Source organism: Scophthalmus maximus, chromosome 7 (assembly GCF_022379125.1).
Source record: "Scophthalmus maximus strain ysfricsl-2021 chromosome 7, ASM2237912v1, whole genome shotgun sequence".
NCBI lineage: Eukaryota > Metazoa > Chordata > Actinopteri > Pleuronectiformes > Scophthalmidae > Scophthalmus > Scophthalmus maximus.
Window position 1 is genome coordinate 3,556,495 of NC_061521.1, and position 24,281 is coordinate 3,580,775.

Below are 24,281 nucleotides of genomic sequence, written 5' to 3' on the forward strand. Positions count from 1 at the left end.
GCTGAAAGCAAGCGGATTTGCTCTCTTCCGGAAGAAATGCTGTTTACTTGCTGATGATTCCACGGCTCGCTCCCCCTGAACTCTATTAGCATTTTCCTCTTGAGTCGGGATCCATGCGTCAACTCTAATTCTGGCCGTGAGATTACATTTCTGTGACTCAATCAAACTCGCAGCAACCCTCGTTTGAAGCGCACACACACACACACACACACGCACACACGCACACACACGCACACACCACCTCATCCTTGATATGTGGCTGTCAAAATTGTAGTTTACTGGCTTTCTCGGATAAAATGTGTTTATTTGTTTCCTGACGATAATTAACAGATTTATTTGTGTCCAGTCTTTGCACTTACATTGTAGTGTGACGTTGGCGACTGTGAAGAGGTGATATCAGGTATTTCAGTGCTCCAGTCAGAAGGTTACAATACACAGGTCTGTCCAGTCGGAACAGGAAGAGAATTTTAGATGAAAGATTTCATGAAAGCCAGCGCAAAGACGCAGACGCGGATATGCTGCAGGCAAAAAGTGAACAGATGCAAACGTGTGTCCATTCAAGTGGAAAGTGTGAGGGGAAGCAGCTCACCTGGCCCTGTCCAAAGTACAAAAATTCATCTTTGCAGCAGCTCTAACACTTATTAATTGACATGTTTTATGTTGTCTTTTTAATCTGGGTAGTTCCATGGCAACTATCTTCTCTTCTAACTCTCTGCAAGAAAGCGAATACGCTTAACTCCCCAAAATGTCAAACTATTCCTTTAAAAGTTATCTGACCATTTGAGTTGTTTGGGATTGACTTGAAAAAACCTGTGCAGCCTTCTCTTTCACATACTGCGTGAACATGTGTTCATTTTTTATTTGATTGAATTGAGTTTTCATTTTGAAAGGATTAAGGGTAATTATTTATTCATAATATTCATAGTGACGTGATCATCTGAAATGTTTGTGTTTTCGTTACCTCAGAGCGAGCCCTTCGTATCTACACACAGTTCCGTGGAGTCCGCCATGTTGCACCGCCATCTTCCTACAGTGGCCCAGAGCAGACAGACAAAACACTGGCTCTAGAGAGGCACGTCCACATTTTGACTTTGCACCCAGGGGCGGTGCCGCCCCGACGGCCCGGCTGGTATTTGGGAGGGCGATTTAAATCTTGCATGTTATCTTTTGTTGGGCGTGCGTACCGGTGGTCTGCCAGTTGAGTGCCATGCTGCGAAGTGTGTAAACCTCTTTTGCAGACATACAATTATTTTGACCGCGTCGTTTAACGCAGCCAATATCGAAAATCACACCGGTTCGCGTTTCAATTGCTCAAGAACTGGTCACAAACAAACAGCGGAATTTTGCCAAATCTCATGGCGCTACGTGGCAATCGGGCATAATTGCGGGGGGCCTGTTTACACCAGACGACATATTACAGTAACACAATGAGGAAGATGTAACTAAACAAACAGAACAAAACAGAATTAATTAGAGCACATAGCGGCTGCTCTACATAAAAATAAATGAGGCTAATACATTAAGGAGGAAAGGAAAATAAAGGGGTGGGCGGCATAAAATGCACAGTTATACAAAAGTTTATTTGCTTATTCTTTGCAATTAAAGATGTACATCATTCAATTTAACCATTCCGCAAAAAAAAACAGGGATGGTGTGACTTTTCCATTGGTGGAGAATAAGTCTTGAACTGCCAGTGTACGTCTTACTTTCTATTTACCTGGTTGTAAGAGGGACTTGTCTTGTTGATGAGCACTGCTGGGTTGGGCCTGACAGCAGATCAGACGACCACTCTCTGATACTTGTCACTGCTTGTTTCCCCCCCCCCCAAAAAGAAGGAACAACAACAACGATTCCCTGAGTAAACGAATAAACCTCCGTCTTTTCAACAACTCGCACAGTAACTGTCACCCTGTCGTTCCGTGGTAGTGAAGCTGACCACATCTCCTCGTCTTTGTTTGATTTAAAGATCTCTCCCCCAGATTCTTCCTTAATGTTGCAGTTGCCAGTAATAGCACAGAATGTTTGCCATAATTTTAATTAAAAAAAAAAAAAAAAAAATGTCTGAGGTTGATTTTGCTAAATCAAAACAGAATTATTGTTTGCTCTCCTTTTCACCACCCGTTCTCCTGCTCTCTCTCTCTCTCTCTCTCTCTCTCTCTCTCTCACACACACACACACACACACACACACACACACCAGCCCACTCTGGTGTCTCTGGGTTCATACCACTGCCTGGATGTCAGCAGGCAAGATGAACAATAGTGTTAACCAGATGGCCTTGTTGTTCAACACATAGGCCTATTAAAATGGCATCTCATTAAAGGCACTAAGTAGCCATTTTATGGGATAAATTGCTTCTTTTTTTTTGTCCGGAGAGCACTCTCTCGTCATTAATATTCTGCGCCGCGTATGGATTTCGCTGTGACCGTAACAGCCCTACGTTTTCATATTACAGGAAGCTTAGAGGCGGCTGGGAAATGAGCCAGAGGTGGCGCCGCCGTGGCGGTGTGCACACTGAATGTCAAACACAAGCCCTGAAGAAGACATTTTCAATGGTATTTTTCTCAAATCCCTTTTAACCATTTTTTAGCGTCTCCAAAGATGAAGTTCAAAGTCCATTGTTCTTCATGCGAACAGCAGCTGCAGTTTACAAAATCATTTCACCACAGGGTCAGTTTAGGAGCCTTCAATCACATCCCACGAGCTTTGGATAAATTGCGGCTCTACCCCAAGGAAGAAGGACAGCAGTTATGAATAATGTACACATTCATCAAAACATCTGGCTGCAAAGCCAATTAATCAACCAACAAAAAAAAACTTGAATTGGTTTCCCCGGTGGCGATTAGAGTCTGACCTATACCGGATCATTTCAACCAATACAAATTAAAAAAAAATTGAATCATAATATAGCTGTGCATATCAAAAAAAAAACATTCTTTTGATGCCCCATTTTTTTTAACAACAAATCACTAATTAAAAACCAAACTTAAAGGAAATATTAACGTGTGAGCATAATGTTCATCAGTGTGATAAGAAATATACTAAAATACCAAAAACCCTCTTTGGGGAAAAAATTATTTGATGTGTTCTTTGACTTTAAAGGCTGTTACACACTATACATTGTTCCCCCTGTGCAATTAATTCATACCTAAATATTTTTTTTCGAACCTGTATCCAGTCAATGCAAGCTTTCACGTCAGTGATGGAATTTCTCTGTGCGTTACCGCAGCTTTTATTTTTTGGGGACCCAGGTCGACAAGCAGTGAAACTCACCAAGTGCTCATGTCTGTTAATATTGGGCGTGCCTAGGTATTTTGTCTGTTTTTCTTCCTTTTTAAGGAGCATTACTCTCTTAGCGTTATAATTTGTCCGCTAATTTGCGTCAAGCTCAATGTGAATGGTCAGTAGCGTCAAAATTCACCTCCAAATTATTCACAATTTTGTGCCCTTTATTCTCATCGCCATTGATGTGCAAAGGACTTTGTTTGGTCCATGTTCCATCCCCTAACATGGAGGAGACGTGGTTTATGACCTTTACTAAAGGCTGCCACCAGGGAACGATCCAGATGTTTTGGCTTCTACAATCGGAGCAGTCATGTCGTCCCTTTTTCTATACAGTCTATGTATTGTCAGAGCAAATACTGATTTAAGGGGGTGTTTTTCCTGTTTGCTGTAGTTTATTTGACTAGAACTGACAAAAAACTAATGATAAAAACTATGTATTGCTTTTTTAACAGCTTCCTCCTATTACTTTCAGTGCCGTAAAGGTGACATATAATGCACATATTCAGCTTCATAAATTGAATTTAAAAAGGTTTACATGCTCTTATGTTACTGCCCATTCCTGCAGCTCCGCCTGGATTTGATTTAGCCCCGCCTCCCGATAACCCCAGTCTGCTCTGATTGGCCAGCTGGCCCAGTCTGTTGTGATTGGTCAACCGATTGCACAATTGCGTGGGAAACTTCACGCCCCTTCACCAGAGAAGTGGAGATTCTCAGATTGCAGGCGGGGTTAAAGAAAAAGAGTCCGACTGTGACATCAGAGTGGGAGAGATATCTGAACCAGTTGTTCAGAGCCAGGCTGTAGGGTTTAGCCAGCTCACAGAAAAACAACAGGGTGGTCTTTTTTCACAGTTTGAGGGCTGGCCCGCTCCCCAGATACACACATTTATGTGCACTAACACTGAAAAAGTGACTTTAAACTTTTACACTGTACTGTATTTTAGCATTCCTGTATGTAACAGGTATACACTTGTAGGATAGAAAGTTAAAAAAAAATGTGTCTGGTATTATTTACTTAATATATACATATTGAGAAAAAAACTCAGTTTTAAAGCAGTTTTAAGATGCTATGGTGCTGTATTAATCTCTCATTTCTGACTACCATTACCATTGTTTAATAATAATCACATCTCTGTGATCACTGATCATGATCATGTCATCAATGATAAGTAACGCTGCTCAGTGTTCATGATTAAAGGAGGGGTTTTTTTGTGTGTTTTTTTGGCCCCAAGCAAACATAATGCTCTACTTCTGAAGCGTCTGCAGCAGGCCTGCAGTGAATGTAAATTACATCTGGAGTGTATTTACCTTTCTGGTCAGAGAGGTACATGAAAGGCTTTTGCGTTCCCAGCGGTGGCGACTGTAATGAGGATAGTCAGTGCTTTGACCCACATTAGCGCTTTGCCAGAGGCCCGCAGAGGCAGGATGGAGATGGAGAATAATAGCTGGATATAGTGTCTGAGACGCTCATTGTATATTAAATCATATTCACAAGAGTTCCACAAGACTGTGTGAAGTTCGTAAAGTAGAGGGGATTAAAAACAAAAAGATTAATAGCTCTTGGCACGGATTCCCGTGCACATCTCGGCGCTGTGAAGATCTCTTGACTTAAACGTTGCTTAGACTATCTGATTATGGAGACCGGGTCTTTTAATACTGTAAGTCTGGTTGCAGAGGAGTGATGTCCCTGCAACTTTCTTGAACGTTGCCTTTGTTTGTATTTGTTTTACAAGGTGACACATTGCGAAGAGACCTTTAGTTTAAGGCTGTTTCAAAAGTTGTGGAAAACTTTAGCGTCCACCGAAGTGAAATTACAAAACCAGAGGTGGTGAAAACGAACAAGGCAACGGCAATGTTAAAAGACACAGCTGGCAGGGTTTTTGTATTTTTCTTGCCGTCAACAAAGTCCATGAACCGACCGATGACGTCCTGTCTGTGTATTACTCCTCAGTGTGAGCTCCTGTGTCTCTCACTCGCAAAAACTTGAAACGCACACTTAGTGAGCCACGCTGGACTTTGATTACCATAAATATGCACTGTAGTTTAAAACAAATATCAATAACACGCACACTGTCCTGCTGCTGTCAATACATAATGGAACTACGGCTGAAAAAAGGCCCCAACAAATCCATTAGATATTCCCGCAAAAGGTCCCATTTGTATCTTCGAGCCACAGACAAAGTAGAGGAGTCCGAAAGTTTTTCCTCCCCGTTAGTTGTCAATAAGAAAAAATAATGACATAAAGAAAAGAAAATGCCTGTCTTTCCTGTTAAGCTGATGAGCCATAGCCACAGAGACTCTTATACCAATGTTTTTTAATCAAACTGTAGAATTTAAGAGAACATTTATTCATTCGATCAACACCCTTGTATCATCTATGGCTGCCCCCGAGTCACTGGTTCATATTTTTTCTCTTCCGTATTTTTATGTTTTCATAAACACGCCACATGAATGGCCCCACACCATGCGCGGCACATGATGACCCTTAAAAAACCCGTAAAAAAGGGTTTGGTGAGACGACTCAAAATGCAACTTGACTCAGGGTCTTCTCAACTGATACGTCAACTCATCGACTTACAGGGAACAGCCCCAGTATCCTCTGATGATACTGAACTGATACTGTCCCTCATACAGATGACAGTACATCCACAAGAGTCAACCAATAATCTAAACTGGGTCTGGTAAAATGCTTTGTAACCGAAATGGATTTCAATGTATTCCTCATAGTCCAATGGTCAGCTTGAATTTGATTTTTATTCATGCCAAATTTCAGGGCGAACAGGACGGTGACTCACCTGGTCGACTTTACACCGGAAGCTTCATGTTTTAAAAAAAAGTTTTCTGTCAGCGAAGCATTTTATCAGACTCTCCACACAAAAACTGCAAAATGGATCGTGGACACATGACTTCATAACTTCATAACCAATCCCAATGAGGTGTGGTGGTGGGTTCTGGGCCGCATCCCCACCTTTATGAGATATGTAAAATCACCTCGTTTCGAAAAAACTTAACACACAGGTTTATGTCCTGGAGTAAAGTGTGTATTGTGGAATGAAAATCTTTCTTTCCAAAGCACACAGCAGGAGCTGTAAAAAGTGGAGGAAAAAAAACATTGCACGGTGGATCTTAAAAAAAAATAAATGCATTAACGGTTTTAAATCATCCGTGTTCACAGAGTCAATAATGTGAGCCGGCTGTTGTGTACATTCATCTCAGTCGGGTCTCACAGCGCTTTGTCTCCGCAGCAACAGGTATCCCATCAATCTTTCTCCGTTTCCATTTATTCAGCCGTGGCTGCTTTGCTGAGCGGGCAACATTCTGCCTCAGCATTTCATACACTTACACACATTCCCACTCGGGAGCCCTACCAGTACAACCACAGGCTCTTACTGGTGGAGACTTTGCCGCTGTTGCTGAAACAAATGAGGATTAAGTGGCCCTGCTGAAGTGCACCCTGATGGATGAAGTCGAATTTAAAGCATTACTCATTTTCTTTTCCGACAATCGGACTTTCTAGCTTGAATCCATTACCAACTGCGACTCACTGGGATATAGGAACAACAAAATCCATGAATGTGCAGAATCACTTATTTCATACATCAAAGTTTGTCCTGATCGTTGTCCTTTACCATTCAGTATTTCTGCTGTGATTTCTGTCTTTGTCGCCTCTGAACAACATTTTCTGACCTGAGGTTCATATCATAATTGGCTGGAAATGTATATATATATATATATATATATATATATATATATATATATATATACATAGATATACGGTTTATATGGTGGTGTAATGGTAATTGTCGCCTTAGAACAAGAACATGCAGATTGGGGTTAGGTAAATTGGAGACTCTAAATTGACCGTAGGTGTGAATGGTTGTTTGTCTCTGTATGTTGCCCTGCGATACGTTGGTGAACTTGAACCCTGCCTCTCGCACAATGTCAGCTGGGATCGGCTCCATCGTTATGTATAGATGAAGATATGACTCAATATATCAAGCTTTGCCCTATCTCGCAAAGGTGACGAATCCTTCCAAAGAATTCTCACAAAATGGAATCCCCTGTCCACAATCCGTCCATTACCCTTTTTTGGAGAAGACTCCTGCTTAAGAAACAAACAGACAGACCGAACCCATCACATAAGCTCCTTGGCAGAGGTCCTTAGTAAGCAGTTGACTGCAAGCATCAGCTATTGCTCCATTTGTTTCTCTGCTGGACAACTTCACAGTCTCTGAGTAGTGAAGAGCAAAGCCAACAGGATATTTGAGGTCCACTCCACAGGGGATGGCAACGTGTTGGGACTGCACCGTTTTAATCTACGTTTACTTTAACAGTCAATAACTCGGTTATTAGTTATTGACTGGGCCGAGTCATTGACTGCCCCCCTAAACAACAACTGGAAACTTGTCACACCTTTTGGCGCGGCCAGTAAGGAAGAGCCGCAAGCTTCGAGGGCCAAGGTCACGGCCAACTGAAACGCAGTTCCAGACAGAACTGAAAGAACCAATCAATCAATCAGAACTTATTTATGTAGCACTTTTCATTCAAAAAAATACAACACAAAGTGCTTCACATGCAATGAAATGCAAGAAAAAAAGATACCCCCTCCCTCCGATAGACACAGACACACATGCACACATCTACTCACGATCAAACATACGATGCAAGGGTTAAAAAAGGCTAAAACTCAAGAGGATACAAAATGAATTACAATTCACAGAGAAAAGTTGTATTAGGGTTAATGCAATATATTATCAAAAGGAGAGTATATCAAATATATAAATCAATAGAAGTAAAAATTAGATTAAGCCTATATAGATGAAATAAAAACAGTAAAAAGGCGGAAATATAAATTGAAAGAGAAGTTAAAAAAGAGGCAAGTTTCAATTCAAAGCTTGATTAAAAAGGTGGGTCTTGAGCTTGCCTTGAAAGAAATGTGGCTGTGCAGCGATTCACTCTTGAGACTGACAGACTGTCTGAGGAGAGAGAAAACACCGAGACCCTTTCAGCCATGCATTAAAGAGAGTGTTTGACTGCTGGCAATCTAATTGTGCAATTTAGGAAAAGTAGTTCACAGCAGTAACATCTTCAGACAATTTGCCCTTTACCTGTTACATCATTTGTCCTCAGGCTATTGTTGAGCCTGATTAGATGTAGATCCCAGAAATTTTTTTTGAAGGAGAAAATTGCAGTCTTATATTTTACCTCCTTTAGTTTTCAAACGGAAGATTTACCTGTAAGCCAGGAGAGCCGGGGCTTATACTAACATCAAGTACTGCTCTTATTCCCCTTTTTCTGTGGGGTTTACATTTATAAAACAAAAGATTAGTGGACAGGACAAATCTCCCGGAGACTGTTATTAATGTTCCCCAGTGAGGACAAACCCTCCTATAGAACATTTTTTAATCCTGCAACGCATTAGTATTCCTCTGTACCTGTTATTATTTCACTAGCTCTAATCTAAAATGACTTCCTCGGTAGGAATGAGCTCGCCGGGCGTACGCACTGATCATTTTCTGAGGAGGAAAAAAATAAAATATATACAAAAGCAAACGGGCCCGGCAAATGTTTTTTTTTATTTATTCATAGATGTACCTTCATTTCCATATAAATGCGCATGGCCTCTTCGAGGTTTATCTGTTTGTTGTTTAGATTCGCTCGGAGAAAGCAAACAAAAATCGAATTTCTTTGCAGCATTTTTCGCTGGCGGACAAAGCATGTGGCCATTGTTTCGCCTTGTTAGAAATTCCTCCGTCGTCCTGGATATCTGATTCCGCAGGCGGCCGTCTCAAATGTCGGCGCGTGGGGAGGCGCTTTCGTGAGGGCTTTCATAACACCGACTCCCAGCTGTCATTGTGCTTCCATTTACTCTCAGGTGAGAGACAGAGACGGAAACACAAAATGGCCTACTTCTCCGGCAGATGCCCCCCCCCCCCCCCCCATGATAAACACAATGAATAATAAGTTGTTTATTGAGTTATTGTGCCTGGTTGCAGGTGCCGCTGCCCATGCTGATATTGTCCCTGTCACACGGGAGCTCATGGTCACTCGCACTGTAAGCTTCATTTTGATATCACGCGGTATCGGAATTAGGGAGGGAGTCATGGGACCAGGGGCATTTCGTCAGATGAGATGCCAAATTGGACAGATAGTGATTCTTTCTGGTATAAGGACTCGTCAGCGCTGTGAGCAAACATCACACCGAACGAGGCGGCGAGCATTTGTTTGTATGTCACTGGCGTTCACTGATTTCTGAAATCCATACAACCGCTGCTCGCGGACTGAACAGATGACTGACGCCTCCCCTCGCGAGCAGCTAGATTAACGTGCAAAGTGACTCACTATTAGCAATCCAATGATAAACCTTGAAAACATCTGTCTGTGTCAGTGCCGTTGGCCACATCTGTCATGTCGGGTGCCTCATCGCAACCCAATTAAAGATGATTGTCCACCCAGCTCCGGGTTTGATACTTCAGGAGGGCAATTACGGATTGTCTTTTGAATGAAATCTGCAGTGATCAATATCTTTTACACCAACAATGTATCAAATAACTAGGGCTGCAACTAACGATTATTGTCATTATCGATTAATCTGTCGATTATTTTCTCGATTAATCGATTAGTTGTATGGTCCATAAAATATAAAATAAATAAAATGGTGCAAAATTCCATCGTGTTTCCCCAAACCCCCGAGATGATGTTTTGTTTTGTCCACGAACCAAAGATATTTAGTTTACTGTCATAAAGGAGCAAAGAAACCAGAAAATATTCACATTTAAGAATTTAATTTTGACCTTTATTTCATTAAAATTACTTGAACAGATCCATTGATTAACAAAATAGTTGGCGATTAATTAAGCAGTTGATTACTGCTTTATTAATCGATTAACTGTTGCAACCCTACAAAGAACTATGAATAATAGGAAAATAGTCATTCATAGTGATGATGAACCAACAGAGACTAGTCATTTGACAGGTCCCCTCAGGGCTACCAAACGTTTTAGCCTCTTTCAGCTCATTCTTTTGGTTTTCTGATCTGCAGCTCCTCTGTTTCAAGCTGTTGCAGTGGATTTTAGCGGAAAAGCTCGAGAAACCCACCGTGCACCGCATGTTCCGCACCAAACAGCAGACAGAAACTGTTAGAGACAAACATTTAGCAACTCAGGCCTCATTTAGGTGACAAGATTTTGGCCCTAATTTTCTACTCCAGCAGATTTTCCGTAATAATGGAAAGTTATGTACAACATTATGATTATAAAGGCTATTTTCCAATTCATGATTTAATGTTTTAACAAGTTTTATTTTCAAGAAAACTAATTTATTGATTTCTATGGGCTCAGACTTTGTTGCCAACCATTAGCCAGACCATGTGTGTTCAATAAAGAGATACGTTTAAAAAAAAAGAAAGCTTTTATTGTCTCACTTCTCATGTGCTTGTTCGTGACAAAATGCGGTTTGGAGACTAGACCGACTCAGTGGGGCTTCCTCCTGGTGAAAGATCATGTTTTTATAATTGTAATCATTAAGCCCACTGTCATATACTCTGCAAACTGCAGCGATTTCTTTTTAATGATTCATGACTACAAGACAACACTTTGAAAGTCGTGTATTGTGTATGAGGCCCAAAGAACCAGATATTTCCCTTGGGATCAGGAAGCGACCAAAGACAGAGCTTAAAGAGAGTGAATAATGGTTCAACACAAACACAGCTCCAACTCCAAATGAATGTTAATGTTGCTCTGCGTCTCCTGCGGTCCAGGAAGGAGCACTCCAATCCTTTACTTGAGGAAACATAATTAGACCATAAAGCAGTTAAGTTGTAATTCCAGCCTTTGGATGAAAATCTATTTCAAATACCAAAAGTATTCTCTATGTGGAAACACTAGTTTTCAGAAAAAAGGGTACTTATCTTAGTGGAGTTCAAAGAATAATATTAGCTTTTAAACAGGATTCTATACATTACCTCATATTTGAGAAGCTGAAACCAGTGAGATTGGGGGGGTGGGTGGCTTGATAAATGAGTTAAATAATGAATTTTCTGTTGTTAAATTGATTTCTGATATTTTTCCCCAGTGAAATATTAAGTTCGGTATCAGCAAAACTGATTCAAGCTTCTTGATTAACACAGGTGATGAGGTTCTTATTTTCTATTATCTATTCACAGAAGTCTACCACTAATCTTTCATTTCAATATCATAACCCCAAGGTCAGCAAGGATTACAATGCACCATGAGTGTAAACTCTCATCCATTTTTAATATCCTTTCGATGACCACCTCCCTGTTTGTCTCTGATTTCCTGCAGCGAGAGGCGTGATCATGAGGCTGATATGGAAGTCCGTGGACAAGATGAGGTGTTTCAGGAAGCGATCCATGTTACCCTTCCTTGGTTTCCTCATCACCTTCCTGCTCTTTTTCAACCTTTACATGGATGGCGGATATGTACTGGTAGGTTCCCGCCTTTGAGATGTATCAAAGGATATATGGTGATGCTCGAATGCATCTCTCTATCTGCATTTTAATTTTGCGTAGCGTGCGCGTGTTGTCGTTATTTTCCTGTAATTGTTGTCGTTCTTGTAATCCTAGGAGGCCGAAAAAAGACGACTGGGAGAGACACTGATGCATCCTGCCAACACTGAACGATACGTCCACACGTTCACAGACTTGTCCAACTTCTCTGGGACCATTAACGTGACGTATCGCTATCTTGCAGGAATTCCTCTTCCGCGCAAAAGTACGTGTTCTGATGTCAGTTTCTGAGGTCTGAACAGCATCAGAAGCAACAATAAACATTCATGATTCTATGGGATGATGAAGTGACCAAAGTAATTTCTGTCCACAGAGTATCTCACCATTGGTTTGTCATCTGTCAAGAGGAAAAAGGGGAACTACCTTCTGGAGACCATCAAATCCATCTTCGACCAGTCCAGTTACGAGGAACTGAAAGAGATTGTGGTTGTGGTCCACCTGGCGGACTTTGACCTGGCCTGGTGCGAGAACCTGGTGCAGGAGATCACCAGGAAGTTTGCTCACCACATCATATCCGGACGCCTCCTGGTGATCCAGGCCCCAGAGGAGTATTACCCGTCCCTGGATGGGTTGAAGAGGAACTACAACGACCCGGAGGACCGGGTCCGCTTCCGCTCCAAGCAGAACGTCGACTACGCTTTTCTCCTCAACTTCTGCACGAACCTCTCCCACTTCTACGTGATGCTGGAGGACGACGTGCGCTGCTCCAGGAACTTCCTGACGGCGCTGAAGAAGGTGATCACGTCCAGAGAAGGCTCCTACTGGGTAATGCTGGAGTTCTCCAAGCTGGGCTACATCGGGAAGCTGTACCACTCCCGAGACCTGCCACGTCTGGCCCATTTCCTCCTCATGTTCTACCAGGAAATGCCCTGCGACTGGCTGCTCATCCACTTCAGGGGGCTGCTCGCGCAGAAGGATGTGATCCGCTTCAAGCCCTCCCTTTTCCAGCACATGGGCTACTACTCCTCCTACAAGGGAGCGGAGAACAAACTGAAGGACGACGACTTCGAGGAAGACTCCATAGACATTCCTGACAACCCGCCCGCCAGCCTGTACACGAACATCAACGTCTTCGAAAACTACGACGCCACCAAGGCCTACAGTAATATCGTTGATGAATATTTCTGGGGGAAACCTCCCTGCACTGGAGATTTCTTTGTCATAATCTTCAATAAATCAACTAAGATAAGCAGAATTAAAATCGTAACGGGCACAGAGGATCGGCAGAATGACATTCTTCATCATGGAGCGCTGGAAGTGGGACAGAGGTCTGTTGAGACTAAACAGGGAAGACAGTGTACTTCCTACATCACATTAGGGGAGTTCAAAGGCGGAAACATTGAGGTTAACAATGTGGACCACAAGATCGGCTTTGACATCGAGTGTGTACGAATAGTCGTTACTGCCAATCAAAAAGAATGGCTCATCATAAGAACTATCAGTTTATGGACCACGCAGCCCGTGAGTCAGTTGAGGAAGTAACAGAGGGTGCTTATTAATTATCATCTGTGTGTGCAGTGTTATTGATGGATGCAGTTGAACTAAAAGTTCATTTTGGACCACTGCTGTTTACTGAATTCAAAACAATCCATATTTTCTTGGGTTGTTCATTGATCTACTGTATGTTTTCAATGGGTGGTATTCAAATGACCAATATGTACAATGTGGAGCCTTTATACTTGTGTTAATTTTCAAAAGAAATCTGTATATAAAATTGTTCATACCTGGCTTGTTTCATTTCTCCTTCTTTCTAAGCCTTTAAAGGGGAATTCCCCAGAATCTGAGCGTAAAAACAATGATCTTGCCTCATAAATGTGATGTTTTCTTGGTTCACACAGATTAGTTCCACACCTCTCGAATCATCACTCACACCCAATTTTTTAACCCCTAAAATATTCCCAATATATTAGTATTTCTATGTTGATGTACTGTATGTTATGAGTGAGGATCTGCGAGTAGCTGAGGTAGAGCAAAGGGAAAAAGCCTTAAAGTGATAACGATAAAAAAGGAGAATATCCCTCAAAAGTCCTGTAATAACAAGTTATGCATTTCTTAAGTTGGGTAAAAGAAAATTAAAAGAAAATTGCCAACTGTGTCAGGTGACACCTCTCTTCTACAAATCAGCAATGTAATGGCAATAATCCCTGTGATTATTCCCTTAAGCGCCGAGGTCAGCATCGGGAAAAACATCCTCTTACTACGATCTTTGTTCTTTCTTCTAAACTGCTGGATTTCTTCAATGTAATGACAAATCTCCTGGATGTGTCAGCATCCTACCAGGCTAAGAGTTTTATGTATTCGCTATCACAATCTGGGCCTCATTTTTAAATTGCTTGCTTTGCTTTGCTGCCATCTACTGGTAAATTTACAGTGTGGCACAGAGGGAACATTTTTTTTTCGAACAACTGAGGAGAGTTCAGCAATGACTTTTTTGAAATGTAGTCAAGTGTCCTCATTACTGCATCAAAGGGGCAACAAAAAATAAATTAAACAGTTTTAAACTCATATAATTATTACCGCATATACTGCTTGAAAAGTACTTGAAGATGTCTTAAATAATGACAACCAGGCCGTTGTGATAAATGTAAAAGCTCATGATTATTAACAAATCAATTTAATTACTGAAATTACTTAGCTCTTATTGATTTGTCAGAGCTGAACAGAAAATGTTACAGAGATATAATATCATTAAGAGGATTGACTCAGCTTAATTTACCTTAAACTCAATCAAAATAATTAATCACACATCAACGTTGTTATTTTGGCAAAAATATTCATTCAAACTCACTCATTTCAAAACATTTATTACACTTTACAACACCAGTTAGGGGCTATCTTGACTTTAATGAACTTTATTTAACTTGAATTCACATTGAAACTTGAAACCTGTTCAGTTCTAAATTCTTTTTCTCTGTCACTCTGAACTAGGATCAGAGCAAACACTGATATTTACATTGTGGGATGAGCAGGCACACAGATCTTTTTGGGTGGCGCCCCTCGTGTCAGGAAAAGTTAATTGTATTTATATTCTCCCCAAACCACAAATTTGCCTTGGAGCTAGTTTTTCCTGTACGGTTTATTAGTATGCCAACATCAATTCACACCTTTTAATTCATTCAAGAATAAACGTGATTCATAAGCAGTTTTAAGAGTGTATCCGAAGGGAGATATAATTTTACATATGACAGTAAGTTTGTGCTTACAGAGAAACAGTAGCTTATATATATATATATATATATATATATATATATAAAATCAGTTTGTATTTTGAGGTATATTCCTTATTCTTCTATATTTTTGCGATTCTTACATTTTTACCATTGTATATTTTCTATATTTTTGACTGATACCCGCTGCCGTAACAACTATCTATCTACCTACCTATCATCTTTCAACCAACTTAATAACACCAATGTTCATTTAACATTTTGGAACATTTTGCGGAAGATTTTTTTTGACCCTTTTGTAATGGCAATCACAGTAACATGCACAAACACACACCACGCCTTTTGTCCATACACTCGAGCAGAGACAGGCGCTCACCAGGACACACTATACAAGGTGGACATATGAAAAAGATAAGATAAGACTTTATTAATCCCACATTATAATGCACTTGTTACAGCAGCAGCAAGAGTCAAAGGGCAAAAAATATATACAATAGAAGTAGAAGGGACTATACAAAAGACTGTAAAAAAAAGAGTAATTTCTTGTGAAAAGGAGGCTAAAATGTGCAGTGGTTCATTGGATACATACAACAATATAGTATGAGGGATTTGCAGTCAAATATAAGTAATAACTTTTAGATTCATAGGGACATGTCCCTCCAAACAGAAATTCTTTTTTCTGTCTGTTTGGGTTTACAACGTCTCTAGATTACATGGTCAAGTGACGCAACCCGAACGTCATCAAACAGCGACTGCGCGTGCCGTCAACACCGCGCAGCAGCTGAGCTAACCTCGCAGCTAGCGGCGAACTTCTGCCTCCGGTGTTGACAGTCTGGTAAGTTTTTCTTTTTCTTTCTGTCACTTGGCCACAGTATCGCCTCAGTCGTTTCCTCGTCTTCCTGCGGCCGTGGGCGCTCGTCCACACCCCGCCGTCGCCCGCGGCTCGCCGAGTGGCGCTTTGCCTGGTTAGCGAACGGCTTGTGTGGCTGTCACCATGGCAGAGCCAATGTTTACCTCGAGTAACCGGGGCGCGGTTGTGCTTTTTATTGAAATGATGTCTTCTCTCTCTCCCTCCCTCTCAAAGCCCCGAAGTCGCGGGTAAGTTGGGTCGCGTCCCGCACCGTTAGCTTCCTGTTGGACCTGGTTATATAATGGTAATAATTAGGGTTGATTCAGTTCACGTGCGTTTCCTGTGACTTGAAACCTCGCGTCGGTTTTTAAATTTATTTATTTTTTATTGTTTTTTTTTTTAACGGATGCCTCGCCACTGTACAAAAACGTCGCTGCTAACAGGAGACGTGTGTCTGTGTGTGTGTTCAAGTCCACGTGACACGGTTTGTTTACTTCCGGTTACCAAATGACTGAGTAATATTTTCACTTTCACAAACTCATATTGTACAGGTAACTTACTGTTAGTTAGCATCTACCGTGTTGCACATGCGCTCATTCGGAGCATTAGCTGCACCTGTTTGTTGTTTTCATGTGGCAGCATGAAATGCATCCTATCATCTACAGCTACAGAGCAGGTTCAGTTAGTTTCCCCATCAAACATCAGAATGGGGGGGGGTGTATACTCTGATCAGTGAATCATTGACCACAGCAAAGGTATGGACAACCGTCTCTGTGGAGTTTCCTCAGAGGAGCATGACAAACGCAAAACAAACATCCTGTTTTCCTCAACATCCCTGCTGACCAGAGAGAGGTCAGAGGAGAACGACTGGGTCTTGGTTGGAGCTGACAGACAGGTCCGATAACCACTCTGAACAAATGTGGAGATTGGAGAGGAATCTCAGACATATGCAGAAAACCCCGTTTCGGGTTACCCTCCTGTCAGACCTGAACAGAAATCAGCATGGCTTTTACCGTCAAGTTGATGATTTTCCACTACTATTGTTATTATTAGAGCCCGACTGATATGGATTTTTTGGGGGCTGATGCCGATATCGATATTAGGGAGTACAAGATTCCCGATACCGATACATCGGCCGATATATATATATATATATATATATATATATATATATATATATATATATATATATATATTTTAATCTGCCAATGATTCCTAAGATGTTGTTATCAAACCTTTATGACAAAGACATGTAATTGAGGCTTGATTTTTTAGTTTATCCATAAACTTTATCATAAATAACTATAAATTGTTATTTATGATAAAAAATAACTATAAATTGAGAATACAAATATTATTTTAACATCAAATGTAAAAATAAATGCACATTTAAAGGCTCAAATCCGTTGTGATGTCTGTGAAAGGCTGATATCGGACGATATTATCGGCCAACCTATTTTTATCGGTCGGGCTCTAGTTATTATCACTCACACGCAATGTCCCATATATGCTTTCATACTTTAATGAAACTGGCCGTCATGACCCCTTGAAACAATAAGGTGATTCTACAAGACTAGAGCTGCAACAGTTAATCGATTAATTTATTAGTAATTGATTACTAAATTAATCACCAACTATTTTAAATACAGATTAATCAGAAAAAAATCAAAATTCTCTGATTTCAGCTTCTTAACTGTTAATATTTTTTGGTTTCTTTGCCCGTCTATGACAGTAAACTGAATGTCTTTGGTGTGTGGACAAAACCAAAACATCATCTTATGGTTTTGTGAAACAAGATTTACATATTTCACTATTATATGACATTTTCTGGACCAAACAACTAATCGATTAATTGAGAAAATGATCACCAGATTAATCGATTATGAAAATAATAATCGTTAATATATATATATATCCCTATACAAGACTTTAGCAACTGAACTCAGACTAACAAATTCAACTTCATTGACATTGTACAAAGTACAAGTGAGACAGAAAATGCAGTGAGGCATAACACTGAACTAGTGCAACTTGTGTGCATGTATAAACAAAGGTAATCATGACTAAATAGTCCAATCTAGGTTGTAAAAACCCTCCACAATCTGTTTATTTCCCCCTTTGCCCTGCAGAACTGAATGAGGTGCGGTCTCCTGCCTTTGCTGCGTTGTAAGTGCTGCTGCTGCTGGGATGGGCCAGCAGATCTCAGGTCAGGCGGTGATGACCCGTCTGCCTGAGAAGCTGGTGAAACACGTCGGCCTGGTGCGTGACAGCGGCTACGTCACCTACGAGGAGTTCCTGGCTCGAGTGGCCGAGCTCAACGACGTGTAAGTCGGAGCCTGTTGTGGACGCATACTGTAACTGTTCTATACAGGGGAAAGGAAATGTCCAGTAGGAAGAATAGATGTTCAATGATTGTAAATATACATTTTTAAGGTAGTGGAGGGTCAGTGGCATGAATAGATTTCTTGACTTTATTTTTTTAACTGAGAAGAATGTGAAGACTGAAGGATGTGACGTCACTCACTTCACAATGGATACCAGAACGCCTGGACCGGAATGTTTTTGAGGATTTTTCTTTTGTAGTTTAGGTTGTTCTGCAGAACCGCAGCACTATTCATTATTCAGGATTTGGCCCATTTTATTCCCAAGGCCCATCAGGCCCAGCTTCTGCTAGTACAATTTGAACTCACATGAGCTCAGAGACAGTAATATGGATGCAGGATAATCTGGTTTAAAATGAGCTAATCTTAGTTGTTTCCCAAAAAACATCTGTCTGGTAGGTTCAATTGTAAATTGATTTGCAAAAAAGTGTTTAAAAACATGTTTTCCTTTCATCATTATTTAGTGTAGATTTATGGGCAAAATGGCAATTTTATTCATTTAAGAGTAAATATTGAGTATAAATTGTGCAAAAAGTGTAGTGGTCTGAATCCTTTCTGAATCTACTTTGTGTCCAGCGCTGATCTGCAGAAACAGGATCTGGCTCATTTGACAATACACTGTGAAGTACACAGTACAGTACACACACAGTACATTTCCAATCCTTTGCATTCTGTATGTGTGTGCCAGCAGCCAAACACAAGCAAACAGCAGTTGAGTTGAAAACACTGTTTTAGGTTTGATTTTTTTCGTCTTTTTTAAAAAAATCTAACATTCAGCATGGCCATGAATGAATTAAAAATTTTGAACATAGCCTCTCCTCTCTGCTGGATCTCTGTCAGTACGGCCAAGCTGGCTGCTGGACAGCAGAAGCACCTGCTGTTCGAGGTGCAGCCAGGATCCGATGCCACAGCCTTGTGGAAGGTGGCTGTCAGGATCGTCTGTACCAAGGTGAGACCAAATGTCCTTTTTCACACACGCACACACACACATGCCAACCTTGGCGTCTGTCCACAAATTTTGACATTATGAAAGACAAGGATGTCTTTGAAACCATACACCCACAAATTATAGAGTTAGACAAATGAATCATCTTGGAGAAGGACCACTATCAGGCCCATATCCTTTTCAGGAAAAGGAACAACAAGTAAAAGTGAATGTTTTGAACTGTTTGGTTTGAACGTATCTACACATTTATTCATTTATCTGTACCTCTCATTCATTCACTCGCTCCTCCAGCCCCAATCGATAACACGGTTTATCACGTTGTTAAAGCCCCAGTGTGTAATTTTTGTAATTTTCTGGCTGCATCTGGTGGTAAAGTTGCAAACCGAAACCGACAGGGGACACTTTATGGTGGCGCACCGCTGATTACATTTCCGGTTTCTGGCAGCGCTGAACATTCAACGCCAATGCGACGTATTCAACACGACCTAGCAAACATGGGGACTTACACAAAGGTCGGGTCCACCTCATGTAACTATATTTAACTCATTCAGAGTTGACGGAAATAACATCGGTGATTATACATATATGAACACATAGTTATGGACAATGTATTCAACTTCTGTGAATAAGTTCTTCTAAATATTACACACAGTAGCTATAAGTCAAATATTTATCTACAGTAATTCTTTCTCTCGGTATGTGGTACTTGTAAGTCAGTAGGTTTCTTCATTGGCTAAACCCTAACCCTTTAATGGAAAGGTCCATTTTCTATGTTCTAACAATAAGTCAGGGGGGGGGGAGGGACTACAGCAAGTAAAATGGAGAAAATGGGGAACCTATCCTATTATGCATTCAGATAGCAGCTTTTAGTCAACAAATGTGTTACATAAACACCTGCGTGTGTTAGAAGCATGCATTCGGTTGAGCCCAGCTGTTTAAGGGCAGTGTAGCATTGAGACTGAACGGATGAGAACTGAGGATTCACGTGATCCCCTTTGACGCCCCCCTCCCCAGATCAACAAGGAGACTGGTACGGTGGAAGCATCCCGGATCATGAACCTGTACCAGTTCATCCAGCTGTACCGCGACGTCACCAGTCAGGCCGCCGAGGTGCTGTCTGCAGAGGGCGCCACCGAGGGCCCGTCTGCACAGCTCCCCTCCACAGACTCCTGCCAGGCCAGCATGTGGATGGGAAGGTCAGTTCTTGAAATTCGGTGACCAATCACAACAGTCTGGGCCAGCTGGCCAATCAGAGCAGACTGGGGGTTTATCTGGAGGCGGGCTAAAATAAATCCAGGCGTTTTAGACAAAGGGTGAAAAGAGGAGATACAGGAATGGGCAGTATGAGAACACTGATGCCTTTTCTGAACATTACAGCATGTAAACCTTTTCAAGTGGTAACCCAAATTAAATGTATGAACCTGAATATGAACATAATGTCACCTTTAAGACCTAAGATGTTGAATGCATGTCCTACTCTACAAAGGCTCTTTACGGGTTTGAACCAGGGGCTTGTTGTTGTTTTCTGTGGATCCCAGGAAGTCTAGTGAATAGTGTTGCACAGTGCACTGACACCATCACCTTCAGTATGAACTGAAGAAGCCTCTTGGATGAAGGTTCAACGTCTTCAAGAAACGACAACCAAGTCCACCTTAGTTTTGGGATACAATTTTATTGACTAAGAAAACGATAAACAAAATGACATGATTATAGTAGTGCACTACAGTAGCCTGAACACAAATCATATATTCTGTACAAAAAGAACGAACCTTTTAATGATTCTAGTTAATATATTTATTGATTAAATGACCAAGTGTAATGTGACACGGGTCGCTCACAATGACAAACTTCAGATTATTAAAAACTACTTAAATATTTTAGTCTTCGCTGATGTTTTGTGTTTTTTTGGCCCTTTTCAAGCTGCAGCAGTTTATGTTTTTTGTTTCTTTTACTTTTAAATTTTAAGTCAAATAATTGTTTTTCTCAGATCCACAGGAGGAGCTTTGGGCAGGGCGAGTAGATATCACGTCTCATACATTTTTATGACATATTTCTCTCACAAATCCCCAGCCTAGCAAGGCATCGAAATCCATCCAACCTAAAGTATTACATTCCGAAATAAGTCATCGACCGCTTCGAAGAAGTGAAAAAAAACCACCTTCCGCCTCTGATCGAATTGTTTGTGTTTCCATACAGAGTGAAGCAGCTGACCGATGAGGAGGAGTGCTGTATCTGCATGGACGGAAAGGCCGACCTCATCCTGCCCTGTGCGCACAGCTTCTGTCAGAAGTGCATCGATAAATGGTAAGATGATAGAAAAAAGTTTCAACAATTCATTTCTAATTTTGTAAATCATTTCTCCCAAAAGTGTTAGTTTCTCACGATAACGCAAACTGTTAACCCTGTGTGTGCAGGAGTGGGCAGAGCCGAAACTGCCCGATATGCCGCCTGCAGGTGACCGCTGCCAATGAATCGTGGGTAATGTCTGACTTCCCCACAGGGGACGACATAGCCGGCTACATCCTCAACTTGGCCGATGAGGCGGGCCACCCACACAGGCCTTAACACATAGCACACCGAGACAACGTGATGGCAGATTAGGGGAGTCGACCCGTTACAAGTAGACTTTGGGATACAAAATGGCACTTTTCACTGAGGAGGAGATTTTTTCTTTTTTTTCTTCTTTTCTTAAAAAGCTAATGAAGCAGACAAAGCCACCAAGCTTTTCTAATCTTCTCAGTGACAGGTTTGGAACATGAACAAGGTTACGTTTCATTCTAAATTTCCCTTTTCTTCCAGCTGATTTCCTGGAAACCTTCCTCAATTTAAAGAAAAAAATTGGTTTCTATTTAACCACAAATTACCAGAATGCTTCAACAGTGGCCTACACAAGTTGATACTTATTAGAGAAATGTAGAAAGAGTATAAAATATACCACATTTAATCACAGACCTGGTCCATTAAAATTAGGTAAAAAATATGTATGAGTCAACACACAAGGTTGCAATTCACTAAATATGTAGGACAAACATCAATTACATTGACATTAACTAATTACCTAGGAAACTGAGATGGAGAACATCTGTTTACGAACAATTTTTAACTTGCTCACAAAAAACAAAGTAGTTTTTCAAAACTAGGACATTTTGTTTTCAACTAAATTGTGGGAAATTACGAGAAACGTTTCTAGGAAATTACCTGGAAAATATGGCATCCATAAAATAAAGTGTTGGTGAAACCCTAATTTGCATCTTGTAACCCACATATTGTAGAGGTGAAAATGTGTGTAAATATGTTGTCTGAAGTGAAAACTCAGTATTTGTAGTATGCTATGAATAATTATAATCTTGTACACATAGAATAACTACGATAAGCACAACTCTCAAAGTACTACAGAAGAATTGTGATGGGACAAACCAGATACTTTAAGATATGAGAGCTGATCTGAGGTGAAGTTGCCTTTCGTGTTAATATAATTGGGTCAGAAGATGAGACCAAAGAGGTGAACTACTGTCAGCTCTCATATCCAGAGAGGGCTGATAGATATATGACTCCTACAGGCTCATATTCAAATTTAAATGAATAGTTCTGGAAAAGATGTGCGTCCTGGCATAGGACGTCAAATGAGAAGTTTGAATCGATACCACTCTAGTTTCTGACTGTAAGCCGACAACAACTCAGAGCCAAGAAATAGTCTGGCACACAACACACATAAAACAGCATATTGACACCTTTATAACTTAAAGGTGACATATTATGCTCATATTCACGTTCAGACTTTTAATTTGGGTTACCAGTTGAAATGGTTCACATGCTCTAATATTCAGCAAAGGCATCAGTGTTCTCATCATGCCCATTCCTGCAGCTCCTCTTTTCACCCTCTGTCTGAAACGCCTGGATTTCTTTTAGCCCCGCCCCTCCTGATAAACCCCAGTCTGCTCTGATTGGCCAGCTGGCCAGTCTGTTTGGATTGGTCAACCAATTTCAAAATGTGTAGGAAATGTCACGCCCCTTCACCAGAGAAATGGAGATGGGTGTAGGGTGAAGCCAGCTCACAGAAATACGACAGGGTGGTCTTTTTTCCCCAGATACCCCACAAACACTGAAAAAGTGATTTTTGCATAATATGTCAACTTTAATGTATTTTGGCTGCGTGAGTCGGTGAGCTTTAGAGTTGCAGGCTGTAGCCGTCTGTGTTACTGACAGATTTTAGAACAGTGGATTTTCTCATCCCCCATACCCCCAGAGTATCTGGTCAAACAGTGAAGCCAAATGTAATTTCCACATGTACAGCTGTCCTTTAACCATGCATGTTTATATCCCACATGACATGTCTCCTGAGCTGTGTAAAGTGAACTTCTTATAAACTGACGCTCTGGGTGGACAGGGGGCGAATGAGTTTTATAGGACCGTAGGACTTGGCTTGGTGCAGTGGGTGCAGTTTTTTTGCAGTGGGTGCAGTTTTTTTACTGTTGGAAATAACCACTGTTTTTAGTCTATGCTGTTCTCATCTGTTTTTTTGGTTATTTTTATAAATTTATTTTTTTCATTTGATCATTCTATTAAGGTGATTTTAATCAGACTGCTGAAGTAGTACTGTAGTTCTAACTACTAGAATTGTCTTTGCTTGTTATGTCACTAATTCAAGAAGACTGATTCATTGAGATCAGCAGTTTGTCCTGTGAACTGACCTGTTCTAGAAGAACAGCCTTGTAGAATTTAAAGCCTCTTAATAGTTTTATTTTAAATAAGTATAGCTCTCCTATTTTCTCTATCACACAAATCACAAGAAGCCCTTTATTTCGAGTGGGTGTGGTTGTGATATAAAGATTGTGAACTGGATCCACGTTGAAGTATTTCATGAAATGTGAATATGTATTTACCTTCATTTCAATTAGTCATAACTTTCTGTTTCACTGAAATGTAACATTTATTCAAAGTTGTAGAGATATGAATTGCTGACAGCTTTTTTGTTGTTGTGTGACAGTGAGTCAGCTTTGCATTTGATTGTGTTACATTTTCCAAGTGTGAGACGGTAACGTCACAATTATTTAACAATAATCTAACATAAGCCTTTTGTATGTTGCTTTTTCATTTTCTGTTCTGTTAATAGACCATAAACATGATA

General features: G+C 40.7%; 2 protein-coding genes across 3 annotated transcripts in view; both read left to right on the top strand.

The window, feature by feature from the left end:
* The window catches only part of LOC118315933 (alpha-1,3-mannosyl-glycoprotein 4-beta-N-acetylglucosaminyltransferase C-like), a 39,725-nt gene extending 26,189 nt beyond the window's left edge, over positions 1-13,536 (top strand). For both annotated transcript variants that reach the window (XM_035643627.2, XM_035643626.2), the window contains exons 3-5: positions 11,586-11,728; positions 11,867-12,014; positions 12,123-13,536. In XM_035643627.2, coding sequence (XP_035499520.1) covers positions 11,600-11,728; positions 11,867-12,014; positions 12,123-13,291 — 1,446 coding nt within the window. In that variant the 5' untranslated portion in view covers positions 11,586-11,599 and the 3' untranslated portion in view covers positions 13,292-13,536. The remainder of the gene's footprint in view (positions 1-11,585; positions 11,729-11,866; positions 12,015-12,122) is intronic.
* Positions 13,537-15,706: 2,170 nt separating this feature from the next.
* Positions 15,707-21,854, top strand: rnf141 (ring finger protein 141). Its single transcript, XM_035643209.2, has 6 exons — positions 15,707-15,811; positions 17,956-18,150; positions 19,048-19,156; positions 20,168-20,349; positions 21,350-21,457; positions 21,568-21,854. The coding sequence occupies exons 2-6, from the start codon at positions 18,014-18,016 to the stop codon at positions 21,716-21,718; spliced, it is 687 nt and encodes a 228-aa protein (XP_035499102.1). The 5' UTR covers positions 15,707-15,811; positions 17,956-18,013; the 3' UTR covers positions 21,719-21,854.
* The last annotated feature ends 2,427 nt before the right edge of the window (positions 21,855-24,281 follow it).

What these genes read in the sequence shown, in the direction of transcription:
- rnf141 (XM_035643209.2), top strand. Translation starts at nt 18,014, where the DNA reads ATGGGCCAGCAGATCTCAGGTCAGGCGGTGATGACCCGTCTGCCTGAG. An exon ending in GTGGCCGAGCTCAACGACGT is followed by an intron (nt 18,151 to 19,047) that starts GTAAGTCGGAGC and finishes GATCTCTGTCAG; the next exon opens with TACGGCCAAGCTGGCTGCTG. An exon ending in CAGAAGTGCATCGATAAATG is followed by an intron (nt 21,458 to 21,567) that starts GTAAGATGATAG and finishes CTGTGTGTGCAG; the next exon opens with GAGTGGGCAGAGCCGAAACT.